The sequence below is a fragment of the Phoca vitulina genome, unplaced genomic scaffold (genome assembly GCF_004348235.1).
Source record: "Phoca vitulina isolate PV1807 unplaced genomic scaffold, GSC_HSeal_1.0 scaffold3, whole genome shotgun sequence".
Classification (NCBI taxonomy): Eukaryota; Metazoa; Chordata; class Mammalia; order Carnivora; family Phocidae; genus Phoca; species Phoca vitulina.
In genome coordinates, this window is record NW_022589706.1 from 85,005,267 (window position 1) to 85,026,175 (window position 20,909).

The 20,909-nt window shown below is 38.5% G+C and overlaps 1 protein-coding gene across 4 annotated transcripts in view; it reads right to left on the reverse strand.

Annotated features, from left to right (window-relative positions):
• ELOVL6 (ELOVL fatty acid elongase 6) overlaps nucleotides 1–20,909 on the reverse strand; it is a 148,997-nt gene that overhangs the window by 29,765 nt on the left and 98,323 nt on the right. For all 4 annotated transcript variants that reach the window (XM_032401010.1, XM_032401009.1, XM_032401011.1 and 1 more), the window contains exon 3: nucleotides 19,123–19,254. In XM_032401010.1, the coding sequence (XP_032256901.1) occupies nucleotides 19,123–19,254 (132 nt within the window). The remainder of the gene's footprint in view (nucleotides 1–19,122; nucleotides 19,255–20,909) is intronic.

Genomic DNA, 20,909 nt, shown 5'->3' on the forward strand with positions numbered 1-20,909 from the left:
AGTTTTCCCAGGACCCTTTATTGAAGAGACTGTCCTTTCCCCATTGTATATTCTCAGCTCCCCTGTCATAAATTCATTGGCATATATGTGTGGGATTATTTCTGGCCTCTCTATTCTGTGTACTGATCTATGGGTCTGTTTTTATGCCAATATCATATTGTTTTGGTTACTATAGCTTTGTAATGTAGCTATAGTGATGCTTCCAGCTTCACTCCTTTCTCAAGATTCCTTTTGTTATTTGGAGACCTCTGAGCTTCCATACGAATTTTAGGATTGTATGTTCTAGCTCTGTGAAAAATGTTTTTAGAATTTTGATAGGGATTGCATTGAATCTGTAGGTTGCTTTGGGTATTAGGGACACTTCACCAACATTAACTCTTTCAGTCCATGAGCACAGATTATCTTTCCATTTATTTGCATCTTTTTCAATTTTTTTTCTTCTTTTTATCAACGTCTTTAGTTTTCAGTGTGTAGGTGTTCATCCTCTTTGGTTAAATTTATTCCTAAATAGTTTATTCATTCTGATGTAATTGTAAATGGGATTTTTTTCTTAGTTTCTCTGTCTGCTAGTTCATTATGAGTGTGTAAAAACATAATAAATTTTTGTATAACAATTTTGTATCTTGCAACTTTATTGTATTCATTTATTATTTCTAACAGGTTTTTGGTAGATACTTTAGGGTTTTTTATATGCAATACCATGTCATCTGCAAAGCACGACAGTTTTACTTCTTCCTTTCTGATCTAGATGCCTTTTATTTCTTTTTCTTGCCTAATTGCTCTGTCTAGGACTTCCAGTACTATATTGAATAAAAGTGGCAAGAGTGGGCATCCTTGTCTTGTTCCTGATCTTAGAGGAAAAGCTTTCAGCTTTTCATCACTGAGTATAATGTTAGCTGTGGGTTTGCCATATATGGTCTTAATATTATGTTGAGGTATGTTCCCTCTATGCCCACTGTGTTAAGAGTTTTTCATCATAAGTGGATGTTGAATTTTGTCAAATACTTTTTCCTGCAGCTTAAAATTATTTAATGATTTATATCCTTCATTCAGTTAATGTGATGCATCACATTCACTTGAGGATGTAGAAACATCCTTGCATCCCTGGAATACATCCCTCTTGATCATGTTTTATGATTTTTTTAAAAAGATTTTATTTATTTATTTGACAGAGAGAGACACAGCGAGGGAGGGAACACAAGCAGGGGGAGTGGGAGAGGGAGAAGCAGGCTTCCCGCTGAGCAGGGAGCCCGATGCGGGGCTCGATCCCAGGACCCTGGGATCATGACCTGAGCCGAAGGCAGACGCTTAATGACTGAGCCACTTGTGCAATTCGGTTTGCTAACATTTTGTAGAATATTTTTCCATCTATATTTATCAGGAATATTGGCCTGTAATATTCTTTAATTGTGGCATCCTTGTTTGGTTTTGGTATCAGGGTAATGCTGACTTTGTAAAATGAGTGTGGAAGTAATCCTTCCTCTTCTATATTTTGTATGAGTTTGAGAGGGATTGGTATTAATTCTTTTGAATGTTCGGTAGAATTCACCAGTGAAGCTGCCTGGGCTTTTGTTTTTTTTTTAACTCATTTAATCTCCTTACTAGTAATAGGTCTGTTCTGATTTTCTTGGTAGGGTGTATGTTTTTAGGAATCTACCCATTTCTTCTGGGATGTCCTATTTGTGGGCATATAATTGCTCATAGTAATCTCTTATGATGCTTTGTATTTCTGTGGTATCAGTTTTAAGATCTCCTCTTTCATTTCTGAATTTATTTGAATCCTCTCTTTTTTACTAGGTTAGTCCAGATAAAGATTTGTCAGTTGTTTATCTTTTCAAGAACCAGCTCTTAGTTTCATTGGCATTTATTTTTCTTTAGTCTCTATTTCATTTATTTCTGTCCTGATCTCTGTGATATACTTCCCTCTGCTAACTTCGGGCTTTGTTTTTCTTTTTCTTTTTCATGAAGTTAGGTTGAGATTTTCTTCTTTCTTGAGGTAGGCATTTATCGCTATAAACTTCTCTCTTATTATTGCCTTTGCTGCATCCGGTATGTTTTGCTATGTTATATTTCCATTTTCATTTGTTTCGAGGTATTTTTAAATTTTTCTTTTGATTTCTTCTTTGACCCATTTGTTGTTCAGTAGCATGTTGTTTAATCTCCGCATATTTGCAAATTTCCCAGTTTTCTTCTTGTAATTGATTTCTGGTCATGTTATTGTGCTTGGAAAAAATGCTTGGTATAATTTCAATCCTCTTAAGTTTATAAAGACTTGTGTTATCGCCTAATATATTATCTCTCTCGGAGAATGTTCCATGTATGCTTGAGAAGAATGTGTATTCTATTGCCTTTCGATGGAATGTTCTGTATATATCTGATAAGTCCATCTGGTCTAACAAACCTTTGTGATTATCCAAGCAGTCTATTTTATTTTTAATGTCTCCCAGGAGTTGAGGATATGCCAAGATCTATCAATGTCCCAAATGGGAGGATCTCTCTCAGCTCTTAGATTCAGGTTGATTGGGTGATAGACCCTCAGGCAGAGCAGCTTATAACAAGTGCAAATGTACAGTCCTGAGACCACAAACATAAGCCTGCTGGTCACCACGGCAAGGTGATCTGGAGGTGTCCCCTGGCAGCAGCCACAAAAATCAGGGCAGCAGACAAGACCATATGCTCCTTTCTGGGAAACACCTGCAAGCTGGAGCAAGGCAGAGAAGAGCACAAAGATGGTGCCCACCAGCCTCTGTCCCTGGAGAGTACCCCAGCAGCCCCCTACATGTGTGTTAAATTAGATGCTTGCCCCTTAGTCTGATGCTTTCAAATAAACAAATGAGCCTCTTGATCAGCTGTTTCTGCATTGGGCCCCGGGATGGGTGAGTCCCAGCACACAAGCCTTTTAAAAGCCGCTTCTCGGGTTGATATAGCCCTGCAGGTCTTGTGTGCTCAAACCTCATTGATTTTCAAAGCTAGATGTTTTGGGGCCTCATGTCCCAGGTGCACATCTTAAAAGTTGGGATGTCTGATGTGGGGTTCAAACACTTCACTCCTCAGGGAAAAGCTCCAGGTTTTCAGTTGACCTCCCCATCACGGGTCATTGTGCCTAGGGTGGGGTTTATGGTGAGACTGTGTCTCAAGTCACTCCTACCAACTTCAATGTGGGTTTTTTCCCATTCACCTGTTGTGTAGGAATCTCTCAGCTGGTTTTTAGAATTTTTTTCAGAGGAAACTGTTCCATATGTAGCTATAGATTTGGTGTGTCCATGGGAGGAGGTGAGTTCAGGATCTTCCTCTGTTGCCATCTTAATCTGGAATCTGCCTTTTCTTTTAATGACTTCAAACTTTAACCCAGTTCTACTCTGTGAACTTAAGGATCAAAGTCCATAGGAGCACAGAAAATTACATACACATCCTAGAGATGTCGATCAGCAGATTAGAGAACACTCAAGTATATTTCTTTCACTCCTAGGTGTGATTAAAAATGGGTTTGGTCTCAGCAAAAACATATGAGGTGGCATCAAACATTACAAGATGTTAAGATAAAATCTCCTGAGCCAGACTTTCTGCTCAAGATTGCAAAAGTTCTAAGAATTAGGTTTTCTTCTCAGCTCTTCTCTCCTAAGTTCTGCAGTCTTGCTCTGGACACTTTTGATTTTTTTTTTTTCCCGGTACCAACCTAGTGTAACTCCAGTTTAAGGCTAAACCCTTATAGAGAACCCAAATCACTACCTCCCACATAAGACAATTCTGAATAGTTAATGATTTATAATTTCAAATTGTAGACAATTATGGAAAGCTGTATTGAAGATTTCTGCTCCAGCTCTGGATTAAAACAAATGCCTAGAATCAGTGAGCAATCTCTCTTGGCTACTTCAATCCCCCTGCACATCCTTTCTAAGTCTGTGATGCTTATCCACTTCCCAGGATGAAAAGATTTAAAAAGGCCACCTCTCTGTCCACCCTTATACCAGTATAATGAAATGGAAGGAGGAAAAGTAAACCATTGTTTTATTATGCTGTCAGGGAAATGCCATGTATGAACAATGAAGTATTTTAATTATATATATTTGATTCCAAATCCTAAGGCTCTGCAAACTGTAAGAACCGTTATGGATGCAAATGAAGGCAGTGAGGATTGCTTGGGTACCACAGACTCCTGCCGCCTGACAATTTAGTATAAGCAAGGACAGGAAGGGAGCAAACAACCCCCACCAATTTTCACCTGCAAATGCTTTGCAACAAATGGTAGGGAAAGAGTTGCAAGGAGACCTAGCTACCAGTTAAACTGTTGGTAGCACTGGCTAAAGGAATTGCTGGTTGTAAGGGAGAAACCCAGGCGCTCTATTTCACATGCAAAATCAAGTGAGAGCTAGGCAACCTGTCAGGTCCACGGCATCATCAAAAACAAATGAGCAGGTCCTATCTGGAGTGCTGGGTTGAAATCCAGAGGAGAAAAATTGATCGCTTTCATGAAAGAACTGCCAATACTTTTAAGATTGAGGTCAGAAGAGGCTTGCAATAGTTGTTTCATATGGGAAAGGCATTATATTTAGGAGGATGACTTTCACTTATCTAACAGCAGTGGGTAATCCTAGCGTAAGTGACCAATGTTTCTTTATTGAACCCTGATCTCATGTTTTTTCTATGGTTCTCCACTGTCCTTGAGGACATGGGGACCATGAAGGGAAGGAAGATTCAGTTCTCAGTATTTTCAGTTAATTTTCTGCTCACTAAATGGCCCTCTTCAGAAAAAAACTTGTAGTACTTTCGCATGTCATTCCTTTTTTGGATGCGTTCAGCCAGTCTACCACTGTCGTTAAGTCAACTTAATAATGGGGGCGGGGAGATGGGCAAAATAAGTAAAGGGGATTAAGAGGCACAAACTTGCATTTATAAAATAAATAAGTCACTGGGATGAAGGGTACAGCATAGAGAGTAGTCAACGGTATTGTAATAACTTTATATGGTGACAGATGGTAAATTAGACTTATCATGGTGAGCAACTGCATGATATATGGAATTGTTGAATCACCATGGAACTAATATAACATTATCTGTCATTATATGTCAACTATACTTCAGCATTTTAAAATTTTTAAAAATTACCAATGTCAGCATCATCTGATGCATTCCAGATTAGGCAATTTCATAAAAAGTTAGGTCTGAACATTTTTTTAAGGAATCAATTCTTCATTCAAAATCTTACAGTTTTTGTTCTTTTTTTTTTTTTTTACCCTGCTAACAAAAAGGATTGCTTAAAAATTTGTGAGGTAACACAGGAAGTTTAAACACTGCAATCCTTAACTCAGTCTTAACCCAGAACAATCCTTAAAAAATGCTTTAGGGGTTATTATACTTATATCCTAAATTACCATGCGATCTCTTCAAGAATGCTCATGTTATTTCTCACACATGTTTCAGAAAAGCTATCATACTCCAGCTATTTAAATACTAATTCATTTCGGTAAAATGATTGAAGATGTCGTACGAGTCAGCTGTTTCAAGTTATTATAGCAGCAGTAATACGAACATATTACTGAAGTCCCGTTTTTTTCCAAACTCAAATATATTACAGAGAATTGAAATTACAATGAGAGAATCTCAAGTTTAGTGTTAAATTACAGAAAAGGCATGTGCCAAAATATTAACAATAAGTATCTGTGTGTAGTGAGATTAAAGGCTTTCTCTGTGTTTCCCATGGTTTCAGTCTTATACAGAGGGACTTTTCTCTTTTATAACTAGAAAAAGAAATTATTTAATAAAAAAATACTACTGAATAGCATTTCCAATTATAAGTAGGCAAATGTTGCCAAGTGGACTGCCTTTTTGGCAGAAGGAGAGGCCATTCTTTACCTGTGCTTACATTAACCTGCAGCTCTTTCCATGCCTTACATTGGTGATGGTCTGAGTTTTCTTTTTTTTTTTTTTTTTTTAAAGATTTTATTTATTTATTTGACAGAGAGAGAGAGAGCAAGAGCAGGAACACAAGCAGGGGGAGTGGGAGAGGGAGAAGCAGGCTTCCCGCCGAGCAGGGAGCCCGATGTGGGACTCGATCCCAGAACTCTGGGATCATGACCTGAGCCGAAGGCAGACGCTTAACGACTGAGCCACCCAGGTGCCCGGTCTGAGTTTTCTATAAGCTTTTTTAAGAAAGATTTTGAGGGGGGACAGAGAGAGAGATAGGGGTAAAGAATCTCAAGCAGATTCCAAGCTGAGCTCAGACCCTGCCGGGGGGCTCGATCTCACGACTATGAGTTCATGACCTGAGCCAAAACCAAAAGTCACACATTTAACCAACTGAGCCACCCAGGTGCCCCTAAACTTTTTACATTTATAACAAACTGCCATAAATCATAAGCTTATGTCTTATCTGGACTTAATCATTACACAATGAGTGGATGTTTTTGGAAGGAAATAGATAAATCAGGCAAGTCTGGAGCCACAGAGTGACTTGCAGGTCACTGCCCATCCTAAAGTAAGGAGGGGCCAGCCTGCCCACTGGCCAGAGCCCAAAGTGCCACCTGCAAAGCAGAATGACCTTTGTTTTCCTGGCTTCTTTTCAGTAAGTCCTTTTCACAGCAGCTTGGAATTCTCCCTCACAATGCACATTTTTACTTAAAAAAAAAAAAAACAAGCAAAATATCATGCATTTACTTACTTAATTATTATTCTCTTGGAATTAAAAATGGGTAGTTCCCGGATTCAAGGGAGAAGTGGAAAATTTTTCTTGTTTCCCCCGTTGGAAAGAAAGACTTTCCAAAAAAGGAAAGGAGAGTTACTAACAACTGTTTACAAGGCCCCCCTCTGTTCATTTCCCTTTTTAATTAAAATATATATATATATATTTTTATATTATATATATATTTTATAATATATATTATATATTTTATAAAATATATAATATATATTTATATGTTTATATATTATATATTTTTTATATATATAATATATATAATATATGATATATATTATATATATATAAAATATATAATATATATAATATATATATATATATATATATAATATATATGCTATATATATATAGCACCTATTTGGACCTTAAAGATGCAGCATAAGAGCAGACAAAAATTCCTGCCCTTGTGGCATTCATAGTTCAGTAGGAGGAGAATGAACAAGATTAGTACAACACAGAGTGGGCTAGAAGTTAGCAAGTGCCAAGGAGAAAAATAAATCAGGCAAGGGCGGTAAGGAGTGTGTGGTGGGGACTGTTGTGATTTTAGACAGAAAGGCTGAAGAAGGTCTTACCAAGAAGGTAAAAAAAATTTTTTTTGAAGATTTTATTTATTTATTTGACAGAGAGAGAGAAACAGCGAGAGAGGGAACACAAGCAGGGGGAGTGGGAGAGGGAGAAGCAGGCTTCTCACTGAGCAGGGAGCCAGATGCGGGGCTCGATCCTGGGATCATGACCTCAGTTGAAGGCAGACTTTTTTTTTTTAATTTAATTTAATTTTATTATGTTATGTTAGTCACCATACAATACATCATTAGTTTTTTTTTTTTTTTTAAGATTTTATTTATTTGAGAGAGAGAATGAGCATGAGAGGGGGGAGAGTCAGAGGGAGAAGCAGACTTCCTGCTACGCAGGGAGCCTGATGTGGGACTCGATCCTGAGACTCCAGGATCATGACCTGAGCCGAAGGCAGTCGCTTAACCAACTCAGCCACCCAGGCACCCCACATCATTAGTTTTTGTTGTAGTGATCCACAACTCAATTATTTTCGTGTAACACCCAGTGCTCCCTGCAGTACGTGCCCTCCTTAATACACATCACCGGGCTAACCCATCCCCCAGCCCCCTCCCCTCTAAAACCCTCAGTTTGTTTCTCGGAGTCCATAGTCTCTCATGGTTTGTCTCTCCCTCCAATTTCCCCCCCCCTTCATTTTTCCCTTCTTTCTCCTAATATCCTCCATGCTATTCCGCATGTTCCACAAATAAGTGAAACCATATGATAATTAACTTTCTCTGCTTGGCTTATTTCACTTAGCATAATCTCCTCCAGTCCCATCCATGTTGATGTCAAAGTTGGCTATTCATCCTTTCTGAAGGCTGAGTAATATTCCATTGTATATATGGACCACATCTTCTTTATCCATTCGTCTGTTAAGGGCATTCGGCTCTTTCCACGGTTTGGCCATTGTGGACATTGCTGCTATGAACATGGGGTGCATGTGGCCCTTCTTTTCACTACATCTGTGTCTTTGGGGTAAATACCCAGTAGTGCAATTGCTGGGTCATGGTGTAGCTCTATTTTTAATTTTTTGAGGCACCTCCACATTATTTTCCAAAGTGGCTGTACCAACTTGCATTCCCACCAACAGTGTAAGAGGATTCCCCTTTCTCCACAACCTCTCCAACATTTGTTGTTTCTTGCCTTGTCAATTTTTGCCATTCTAACTGGTGTAAGGTGGTATCTCAGTGTGGTTTTGATTTGAATTTCCCTGATGGCTAATGATGATGAACACTTTTTCATGTGTCTGTTAGCCATTTGTACGTCTTCTTTGGAGAAGTGTCTGTTCATGTCTTCTGCCCATTTTTTGACTGGATTATTTGTTTTTTGGGTGTTGAGTTTGAGAAGTTCTTTATAGATCTTGGAAATCAGCGCTTTGTCTGTAGTGTCATTTGCAAATATCTTCTCCCATTCTGTGGGTTGCCTCTTTGTTTTGTTGACTGTTTCCTTTGCTGTGCAGAAGCTTTTTATCTTTTTTTTTTTTAAGATTTTTTTTTAATTTATTTATCTGACAGAGAGATAGCACAAGTAGGCAGAGCAACAGGCAGAGGGAAAGGGAGAAGCAGGCTCTCCGCCGAGCAGGGAGGCCGATGCGGGGCTCAATCCCAGGACCCTGGGATCATGACCTGAGCCGAAGGCAGCCGCTTAACTGACTGAGCCACCCAGGCGCCCCCAGAAGCTTTTTATCTTGATGAAGTCCCAAAAGTATGGTGCTGGGAAAATTGGACAGTTATATACAGAAGAATGAAACTCGACCATTCTCTAACACCATACACAAAGATAAACTCAAAACGGATGAAAGACCTCAATGTGAGACAGGAATCCATCAAAATCCTAGAGGAGAACATAGGCAGTAACCTCTTTGACATTGGCCACAGCAACTTCTTTCAGGATACATCTCCAAAGGCTAGTGAAATGAAGGAAGATGCTTAACGATGGAGCCACCCAGGCGCCTCAAGAAGGTAAAATTTGAGCAAAGACTTGAAGACGAGGGAGAAACCATTGGAATATCCAGACAAGGAGCATTCTGGGCAGAGGAGGGAAAGTGGGAGGAACCTGAAGGAGCAGTCTAACTAGCACATTTAAGGAACGAGGGTGAGGGGGGACGGGGGGCTGGGGGGTGGCGGAGAAGGGGACAGGAGGGGAGGAGGAGAGGGGAGGTCAGAGAATAACAAAGACCAGATTGTGTAGGGCTTTGCAGGCCTTTGGAAGGCCCCTGCAGTTACATAACATCAATCTCAGATTTCTTTTTTTTTTTTTTTAAATTGAGATATAAGTGACATAGAGCATTATATTAGTTTTAGGTGTACAACAGAATAATTCAATATTTATACATATTGCAAAATGGTCACCACAGTAAGTCTAGTTAACATCCATCAACACAGTTATGATCTTTGTTCTTGTGCTGAGAGCTTTTAAGCTCTATTCTCTTAGCAACTGTCAAATATGCACTACAGTACTATTAACTATAGTCACCACATGGTACATTACATCCACATGCTGTACTTATTTCATAACTGGCAGTTTGTACCTTTCTGCCCTCTTGCCTACCTCCTACCCCCTGCCTGTGGCAACCACCAACCGATTCTCTATCTACGAGTTTGCAATTTTTTGCTTTCTTTTAAGATTCCACACATGTATGAGATTATACAGTAATCTTTGTCTTTGTCTGGCTCATTTTCACTTAGCATAATGCTCTCAAGGTCCATCCATGTTGTCACAAATGGCAAGATTTTATTCCTTTTTATGGACAAATCATATTCCATTCTCTCTCTCTCTCTCTCTCACATTTTCTTTACCCATTCATCCATCGATGGGCACTTAAGTTGCTTCCGTGTCTTGGCTATTATAAATAATGCTGCAATGAACACAGAGGTGCATGTATCTTTTTAAGTTAATGTTTTCGTTTCCTCCAGATAAATCCCTAGAAATGGAATTGCTGGATCATACGGTATTTCTAGTTCTAATTTTTTAAGAACCCTCCATTCGGTTTTCCATAATGGCTATGTCAATTTACATCCCCACCAAAAGTGCACAGGGGTTCTCTTTCTTCTGCATCCTTGCCAACACTTAGTGTTTCTTGTCTTTTCCAGATTTCCTAAAGCTTGCCTATAGTTTCACAGATGAAGCCTCATGATACCAAATGCAGACTGGACTGGGGTATGTCTGACACAGGTGACCACAAGAAATATAAAGGATGAACAGTGAAATGACTGAAAATGCCGAGCACATGTGACTGGACGAGTGGCCAAAGGTGAGACTTTTTTTAATCTATTAATTCAGAAACTCTGTGCATGCCAAGGTGTTCCAGGAACGGCCTGACACAGTTTGGCCTCAAGGAACTCATATGGTCTCCCAGGAGGCACATGGGGAAGGCAGCATATGGTCTGGTTAAATGATGCACAGCAGCGAGCTTGGTAGAAGCTGTGATACGTCCTAAAGTGAGACTTCATAGAGACGGCATTCTAAGTGAAGTCCAAGCGATGGCTAATATTTAAAGGAAAAAAAATAGAGGAAGAATGAAGAAAGAGAAGGAGGTGTGGGGTGTTCAGAGACATGAAATTAGGATGGGCAAAGTGTGTTTGTTTTGAGTGGAAACATATGCTGCCTTGAATGGAAAATGTGTACAGGGCAGTGGTGAAAGGTGGGTCAGGGTAAGATCGTAATTTTTTTATGGACAGACTGAAGTTTTAACTGATAGGCAAAGGGGTTTCAATGAAGGTTTAGACAGGAAAACGGAATGTGTGGAGTGTGGAGTCGCTTGGACAGAGAAAACATTTGGGAGATAGCAAATACTCAAGAAGTAAAGCGGTGAAAGTCATGACTAGAGTGGCCAGTGTGGACATGGAGAGGTGTAGACAGCTACCGCAGATATTTGAGAAGAATTATATAACCTAGTGACTGGTTAAAAGAGTTATTTGTATATTTTGAAGGATTTAAAGATGTTCGCTAAGAAAATGGTGACAAATTTTGAGATATTTTATGGGGTCAACAAAAAGGGACCTGGCTTGAAGATTTTAAATTTGAGTGATGATATGCCAAATATTTCGAAGGGTTACAGACAGGGGAGCAAGTTTCAGGGGCGAGGCAATGCTAAAAATAAAAACCTGTTAGGGCGAAGTTGGCAAATGATTATCGGTATTTCTCCTTTTCCTGTTTTGTTGAGCCAACACAATCTCTCAGTGGGTATAAACAGAAGAGCCACTTCATTTCCCATTCAAGTTGGGACATTTTGCGAGTGAGAGGGGAGCTACGAATCATTACAGCAAGACAAGGGGCAGAGAACGAGGACTGTCCAGAGCCAGTGAGCACGTACAGATTCCAGTTTATAAGCGCTCTCTTACTTTTTCAAGGATGGAGAGTTGCCCATTCCTTATCTTTATTATTGCTCTTGTTTTCTCAAAAGGAGTCAAGCGATTCAATTAGCGTCACTTCATAGTCATTTGAGGCTATAGTCTATTCTGGTTAATGAAGTAGCTTAGGTCCTGTAACTCCTCTCTATCGGTGCTCCTGGCACGACTAATGAAGTGTGGAGGGGGAGTGCCTAAAGGGTTCATGTGTGTGTGTGTGTGTGTGTGTGTGTTGTGTTGTGTGTGTTATGTGTTGTGTGTGTGTGTGTGTGACACACTGAGGAGGAGCAGGCAGGGAAAGAGCTCTCTTTATCCTGTAGTGGTCATTTGTTCGGTAGTTCCTCTGCTGCAAAAGTAGTTTAACAGAATAGCAAAATTGATATTCAGGGGCGCCTAGGTGGCTCAGTTGTTAAGCGTCTGCCTTCGGCTCGGGTCATGATCCTGGGGTCCTGGGATCGAGCCCCACATCGGGCTCCCTGCTTCTCCCTCTCCCACTCCCCCTGCTTGTGTTCCCTCTCTCGCTGTGTCTCTGTCAAATAAATAAATAAAACTGATATTCAAAATGAGTCCAACTGTGGAGAGTATTCGGCAGCTGTCAGGTAGGAAGGGACTCAAATCCAACTCAAAATGCTAAAGAAAGTCATTATCTTTCAGACTCGACCTGTCATCTTCATGTATGAAAATGTTAACAGGGTGCCCTTCATCAGGGAAGGAAGTCAACTCTGGAAGTACCGAGTAAAATGTAGGGATGATTTTTCCTAGGGCAGTGGACTTTTTTGCCTTTACTGTTTTTTAGGCTTCCTGCCTTAGTAATTTATTGGGTTTTTTATTCAGTGTAGATGCTTCACATTTCTCTTGATGCAAAGGGAAACAAAATGTGTTTTGCTGTCGCTCTTGGACCTGACCTTTGAAACAACCATGTTATCTGGCTATTGTGTTATCTCTAGTCTCTCTGGTTTTACAGTTTATTTTTGAGAAAAATCTATTTGATTTGGCAAAGAAAACTTTTATACACCCTGCCTTCAGGAAGGAAGATTTTTCTATACATCTATTAGTTACAGTTTAAAAAATGAGACAGAAGCTGTGATTTATAAATATGGCATCAGAAGCAAAGCATGCAATGATTTCTATGGTTCCTTGATAAAATGGCACAAAATCCAGAGAGGAAGAAAGGCACAAAGTATTGAGATATATATATACACATACATATATATGCCAATATATATATCAATAAAGTCATATTTTACATTTTCAAATAGAATCTACATAGAAACAAAACATTTTGACAAAATGAGATGATGAACAAATGTTTAAGTGAGCAATATCTGACTTCCATCTGTCTATACGTTGTCCATCAGACCATATATCTGTATACAATATAGAAATACTAGATGGTCTTTAAGAGTCAAACAACAAATGGACAGAAAAGAGAGGTCCTAAAATTATTCTTTCAGCCATACATACATTCTTAACTCAGGACAGTTGTCTGAAAAGAGAAAACACAAAATATTCTTAATTCTAACTATAAACTTGCCATTAGGGAGGGAGGGGAAGTGTGAGGGTCAATAGGGCAAAATTTGTGTTTGGATATAAGCTTGTTTTATTTAATGTATACCAGCATTTCGCCAGAATCTTATTAAGTACAATTGCTAGCTTTTCTTTTGAAAAGTAGATTTTTTTCATTATTTGCTTTCAACTAAAACAAAAACAAAACAAAAAACCTGCCATCCATACTTTGTATCAAAGCAATTATCTTTTTTTTGTTTGACCTATTTGTAATGACATAAAAATCTTACAAAAAAAGAGCTGAAGACTTCTTTTGACCCTCATTCCCTCTGCCTCGCCAGAAACAGAGATAATCACTAGCCTGAACATTTCAAATGTTATTTTTTTTTGCTATTACTGCATATATGTTAATAAATAAAATGTAGTGTTAATTTATGGGTTATGAAACTTTTCAGACGAGGCATCACATTCCCATGATTATTCAGCAGCTTGCTTTTTTTTTTTTTTACTACTCAACATATGCTTTCTAGAGGTATCTTTTCCTTTGTTACTTTTGCCTCCCTTGGTGCTACATTTAAAAATGTGAAATTTCTAACGTCTTACCAATACAATAGGAGCTTTACTCCTGTCACATTTATAGTTTATATACCCATTTCTTTTATATCATTACTATCACCAGAATCATTCTCTGTAATGTTGTTCTTTGTAGATCAAGAGGGACCACTTTTGGTAACTATAGAACAAAATACTAGACCAGAGGTGCTTGAGTTTAATAAATTGATTAAGTTATTCTGAAATTTGTCATTTTCAACATCCCATCATTATACAGGTCAGCGATGTATTTCCCCTTCAACAAGTTTTTTAGATGTCATATTTTGTCATCTGAATAGTTTCAGTTGGTTTTACTATGTATTTGTTGCCTTAACAATAATAAGACTGTTGCTAATAATTCTCTAGATATTCAACACTGATGTGTGTGTAAAAAAAATCACAAATAGATTTAATTAAACACCATTCATCTGCCGCTCTGCACTGTTAAACATACTTTTCTAAATGTTTCTGGTGCTGTCTTTAAACACTTTGTTCTTGGAAATCTCACTAAAGAAAGACAAAGAATATATATATCTTTTTATTAAGCTTGAATATATTATATACTTAAGCCAACACTGAAATTTAATGACAAAGTAAAAATACAGCCAGGAAATAAAAATTAGTTTCAATGGGAAAAATGGCCAGTTAATAACAAGGTGAGAAGTCAAACTGCAAAGCACGGAACATTTGGCTTTTTTTTTTTTTTAAGTGATTATTTTTGGTTGGTCATTTTTTTTTTTTTAAGATTTTATTTATTTGACAGAGAGAGAGAGAGAGAGACAGCGAGAGAGGGAACACAAGCAGGGGGAGTGGGAGAGAGAGAAGCAGGCTCCCCGCGGAGCAGGGAGCCCAATGCGGGGCTCGATCCCAGGACCCTGGGATCATGACCTGAGCCGAAGGCAGGCGCTTAATGACTGAGCCACCCAGGCGCCCCGGAACATTTGGCTTCGTGCAAATAAAGCCTAACACAGTTGAGGCCAGAGTGAATCACCAGGAAACATGAGTAAGCAAATCTGGAGCAAGTGTGATACTGGCATCTAAAAATATGCAGCACGTCTTACTCTGATGTACACTGACTAGGCCCCCTGCTTTGAACTGTTCTAAGTCGGAGACCAGGAAGGCTCGTTGAAACTCCTAACGCTACCAAAGACAAGAAAACACTGCCCCACAGATACCGGATGAAGGCTGCTTGGGTCAGAAGCATGCACATCTCTACCCCATCTAGAAGGATTTGGAGTTATTAAATAAATACATAGAAAATGCTTTACAAATCAACTGTAGTAACCCAGCCAAGATACCATAGCAACATAATTTAATGACTCAGCGATGTTGAAGAAGAATGGATCAGAGGCACCTTGAAGTGTTTGATGATTTTTGCTGGGAGAAACAATCTCATCTAAAGGATTTACTAATTCAAAGTACCAGAATTTTTCTCAGTATTTATCCTAAGGAAAGGTTCAAATATCTAGGGCCAAATGCCACACAGAATTAGCTCATCAAATAAAGAAATGCTTAGGGGGGTGGGAGGATGGGTTAGCCTGGTGATGGGTATTGAGGAGGGCACGTTCTGCTTGGAGCACTGGGTGTTATGCACAAACAATGAATCATGGAACACTATATCTAAAACTAATGATGTAATGTATGGGGATTAACATAACAATAAAAAAAATTAAAAAAAAAATAAAGAAATGCTTGTCCTTAGGTCAGGTGGGATGTAGGTAGGGCACTGTGTCATCATCCCAGTCATATTCCTAAGGACTCAGTGACACCAGACGCTGATGGTTTGAATCTGAAAAGGGTGGGGCAGGTGCCAGGTGATGGGGAGAAACTGCCAGGAAAACTTGGAGAAATCATTCTCAAAAGAATGAATACATTGCAGGCCTGGTGGAAACTCAGTCGTGATCATATTCTACTGACTCCATTCAAACCTAGAGGACAGCTTTCAATAAATTAAATGGTATATGGCTCGTATGAAGGCTACTATCATATATTCAGTCAATATCCAAAAGTAAAGAGAAAGAAGAAAAATATTCTATTGGCAATTCTTGCCAAACTAGATTAAACCCCACACCACTTTCTGAAGTAGATTGGTATGAAGACAGGGTTTTATTTTTGCTTAAGTACTCGGCATATCCAAATTAATTCCTATCTCAGTTGTCTTCGTTCATGAATAAACACAGTGTGTGGCATCTGCAAATCAGTCTCTGGCTACTACAAAAGGCTAATGGGCAAGCTTGAAATTATTCCTAAGCAGCAAAATACAGACACATACACATACACAAAATCACATTTTCAATGATTTTCCAAAAAAAAAAAAAAATTAGCTGTTCCTCCCTTCCCTGCATTTTTAATTCCTCTAACTCAAAATTCTGGTTCTCTTTCTCTTTCCTTCTTTTTCCAAATAGATCATATCTTATCCTATAGTGGTGAAGAGGGGGGAAGTCGAACAGAAGCAGGCCATTGAATGCAAGAATGTCTTCCGAGCAAGGAAGTTTTGAACTTCTCTGTTGGGCCCTATTGGCAGATGGACTTGAAAATTTGTGAATTATAGTAAGGCAAAAGCCATTCAAACATATATTCTTTTGGGAACTTGGATTTTGGCACGAGAGGAAGGAGATGTAAGAACATATAAGTAAAATACTCTCTACTAGCAAATATGAATTACAAGTATCAAAGCCAACTCTTGAAAAAAAAATCTGTTTCTGGCCTCTGAAAGGCCTAGAAATAAGAACTACCTTAGCCACAACAACACCCCCAGAACTCAGTGGTTTGTAAATACTATCTCCCCTCCCCCAAAGGAGCTAGGGCTCCTTGGAGAAATGGCTCACCCCAGTTCTGGGTAAGGAATATGCAATATGCCTGGCCTGGAATATCTTGTCATCCCTGCTCCCCCGCCAAAAAAAAAAAAAAAAAAAAAAATCAAGCTATGAGCACTATCAATGCATGTGAAAGGATTCAGGAGCCAACTTGAAGAGACTCACACTGGCCAAAGATGGATAACTCAGCATCAAAAAGAATAATAGCAATGAACAAAAACATACCTAAATCAAATTCATCTAAAAATCAATGACACATAAAGTCTAAATCCATGAGTTCATAATGATACCTAAGGAAAAAGAAACATTATTATTTACATGCCAGGTAATCAAATTAAGTTCTCTTTTGGAAAATGAGAAATATGGCAAAAGAATCAAGCACTTATCCTGCCTTTGCTATAACTGTATATACTTTAGGATAACTGAATAGTTGATAAAGGTAAATTTCTTCTTGTCGGATGTGAAAACTAAATATAATCAAACTTCTAGATCTAACTACCAACTAATAAGGAATACAGGGGACAGCAGAATGCAATCAGCAAGATCAGCAAGTCTGGGGAAACTGTGAGGGGCAAATGTGTGCTTTCTTTGAAGGATGGATGGGGAGTTGGGAGTTGGGGAGGGCTGAGGAGAGAGGAAAGTAGAAAACTGTAAGTTAAGAGAAACCAACCAATGGAAATGTATGGATCTTACTTTGATCCAGATTCTTAAAAATAAATTGAAAAAAAAATTTATGAGACAACTGGGAAAATCTGAACACTGAAGGATAAAAGATTATTACTAATTTAAGTGATCATAATACTCTGGCCGGTGTTTAAAATGAGTACTTAACTTTTAGAAGTGGTATCATTTCATTCAAAAATAGCTAAGTTTGTATTATTTCCAAAGAATTTGGGGGAAAGAGGAAAGTTGGTAGATGAAAGAAGATTAACCCATTTGGTAATAATTCTTTAAGCAGGGTAACTGGTGCACGGGGGCACTCCTTGTACTCTTCTCTGCTCATAAGTGTTCAAGTTTTAAAAAAAACAAAAGCTAAAGGCTTCTGTTGAAAACTCTGTAAAATGCTGAAAGGCATCATTAGGATAAAGATTAACTTTTTCCTTGGGACACCTGGGTGGCTCAGTTGGTTAGCTCCTGACTCTCGATTTCGGCTCAGGTCACGATCTCAGGGTTGTGGAATCGATTGAGCCCCGTGTCACACACTGCGCTCAGCGGGGTGTGTCTGCTTGTCCTTCTCCCTCTGCTCCTCCCCCCAGCCCTGTGCTCATGCTCGCTCTCTCTAAACTAAATAAATAAAATCTTAAAAAAAAAAAAAGATAACTTTTTCCTCAAATACCAAAATACTTTAGTAGAGGCAGGCTCTGTGAACCTTAGATGTGAACAAAAATGAAAATGCTATTTTGTTTGTATTATAGAGAATCATGTCCTGATTCAGATTAAAATTGAAGAATTTTTTAGTGACAGGTCCAAATCATGAGTACTTCAAATGTCGAACTTACAAAATGCACCGAATTAGAGGATAGCCGGTGGTAGCACGCAAATGAGTGTTTGGACGCAGGGATCTGACATAACGGAAATGTGCAGATCGTCAGAGTTTATGAACATTCTCTTCCTGCATGATTCTTTTTAAAAAGCCTTAAGTAACTAATGAGGGTTTTAATGATACCCTCTATTTCTGCCTAGTGGAACAGTTAATATGTAGTATGAAAAAATAAAAATGAATATTCATAAATATTAAAATAGTTACTTATTTGTAGGCTATCTACATCTACTTCCTCCACTCCCCCTTACCCCAAGCCTAGTTACAAACTTGTGGGTTTTGACCAGCAGAACATAAATAGAGCGGTGCCTTTGTTAGTGTTGAAAGTATTTTCTGGCACTTGTATGGATACCGGCTGTGTGCTAATTAATCTTGTGATGGTCTAGATCATCAAATATTACAAAGCTAGAAAAGTTCCTTCAAGCTTCCAGGAATGTGTCTGAATGTTGGCTGCCAGGTGCCTCTGGAGAGATGGGCCTGGTCCTGACAGCCTCTATGATGAGTTCTAGCCAGTACAAAGTAAGAACTGGTTGCATAAACATAAGCCAGCAAGTCAGCTCCAGGCAATGGGGGTGAATGGTGCCTTTGGGGATGCAGAGCTAACAGCATTCTCTGGTCTAGTAATACTGACATAGATAGGTGTCCAGTATCCAGTCATGTGTCTGAGTGCCATTTTTTGATTACATATTAGTCAGTAACAGCATACCCAGCACATTTAAACCCTACTCTGCCATTGATCAATAGTTTACCAGTGTGGCTTTGCGTTTAGCCCTTCGGCTATATTTAAGCAACAACAGTAATGGAACTGACACATTGCTTCTAGGCCTACGAGATAAACTGGATCACTGCATGAGCAGTTTGGACAAGAAAGGAGATAGCCTGAAAATAAGAGACTGAGTATAATATGGCAAGTTGGTTGCAATGAAGGCCTACTCTCTGGACATGGCTTTATTTTATCCTCAATGTATTGAACAATCCAAAATACGTGCTATAAAATGCTCAAGCATTGCTTCTTTCAGCCAAGTCTGATGAAATGGATGGATTGCATTGGGAAAATGAAGAAAAACCTACCTGAAGACTGCAAGGGTCAGAGACCAGAGCACTAATGGTTTTCTCAGTTCAAACTTTGCCCGTTTGTTCATCAGGTGCCGACCACCAAAGATAAAGGCAGCATACAGAGCAGAAAACAGGAAAGATTTCTTCCTGCAACAAACAAAAACCCAATATCTTAGGAAATAAAAATCTTTAAGCAATTTATTTCTATTCATCAGGAATTTATATTTAATAATTATTTGTAATTTTTTATACCAGTCCCTCTTTGTAGTGCTGAAAGCATATTCTTGGGAATGTGCCCCTTCACTGAAGAGAGAATGTTTAAACGTCTTTTTGGTGACATGGCATTCCATGGAAACCTCCCTTGACAAATTAGGTCATTCTAGATTAACCAACACATGTCAGAATAGATCTATGTTGTTTTTGGGCTCCATGACTTTAAAAATTTTGACAACATAACATTAAGTTACAAAAAGAAAAATTTTCACTCAGGGAATTAAAACACTAAAACCAAGCTACTTAGAGCACTTGACTTAGGGCACCCCCAATATGGATTCCTGAAATCTTTTCCACCAAAGGAGCAGATATTAAGTTTCAGTATTATCATTAATAATAGGGATAACTGGTAGACATCATACAATACAATAGGAAGAACACAGAACTACCTAAAATATACTTGCCTTAGAGCTTGAACTTGAACCTAATCAAAATCTGATTTTACTACCTATTCTTGGGAAATATAAACTGTGGGACCTTCTGTAGGACAACTGAACTTATGTCTTCAATAAGTCAGGAGTTGGAATCCAAATATGGGACTCTTCTAGATTAAGAAGCGACTTGAGAAACTACAATCAAAGGTAATAGGTAGACTTGGGGGGGGGGGTCTTTATTTGAGCAAACCAATTGGGAAAAGACGTTTTTAATAAAATCAGAAAGTTTTAGTCATAATTTTAAAAGTATGTACTTAATATTTATGGGTGAAATTACATGTCTTGGATTTGCTTTAAAATATCCTAAGAAACAAACAAAACCAAAACAATACTCAGGGTAGAGAGAGGAAACCGGATTAACAAAAGGACAAAGCAATACAGGGGCTCATTATTTTCTCTTTTTATCAGGCTTAGGTGGAACTCTTAGTCAGAAATGTACAAGCAATATGAATTAGAATCTCTAGGTCCTGCTGGTTTATTACTGTACCAAGAAGTAAACAGTGGTATTGATAATGCCAGTAAGAACAAAAATAAAACCCACAAGATTCTATAGAACTATGATTCCATAGAAAGTAACAGAGGCCTTGTAAATAATCTAAGCACCTGAACGAACTTCCTAAAAAAGCAGTATCTCTTAAAATGGATATTCCCCACTCAATGAGATTCAAAGGGAAATTGTTGAAAAGTAAGTTACAAGCATAATACAAAAAGCAAAATGAATTAACCTAATGAGCATTTTTTGCAAAATGCCTCCTGTTTTTCTCCCTAATTACTGATACCACTGGTATGTATTGCTGACTAAGGAGGAATCTAATTATTTACACAAGCAACACACCTACTTCAGTGAATGCATGTGATCTACTTGGTGAACACCACCCAATAAAGTGGTAATTCCAGAAACCAACCCAAAAAGATGGAATAAACCACTTCCAACTGAGGTTTGCAGATCCTTTTTGAAACATAAGACCTGGGCACATAGTCACTACTTGATAAATATTTGTTGGATGACCATGGTCTTGTCATATCAAATTTTCTGATAGGGAAAAATAATTATGCACCTATATACTTAGGTGCTCAGCAAACATTAACTGAGTG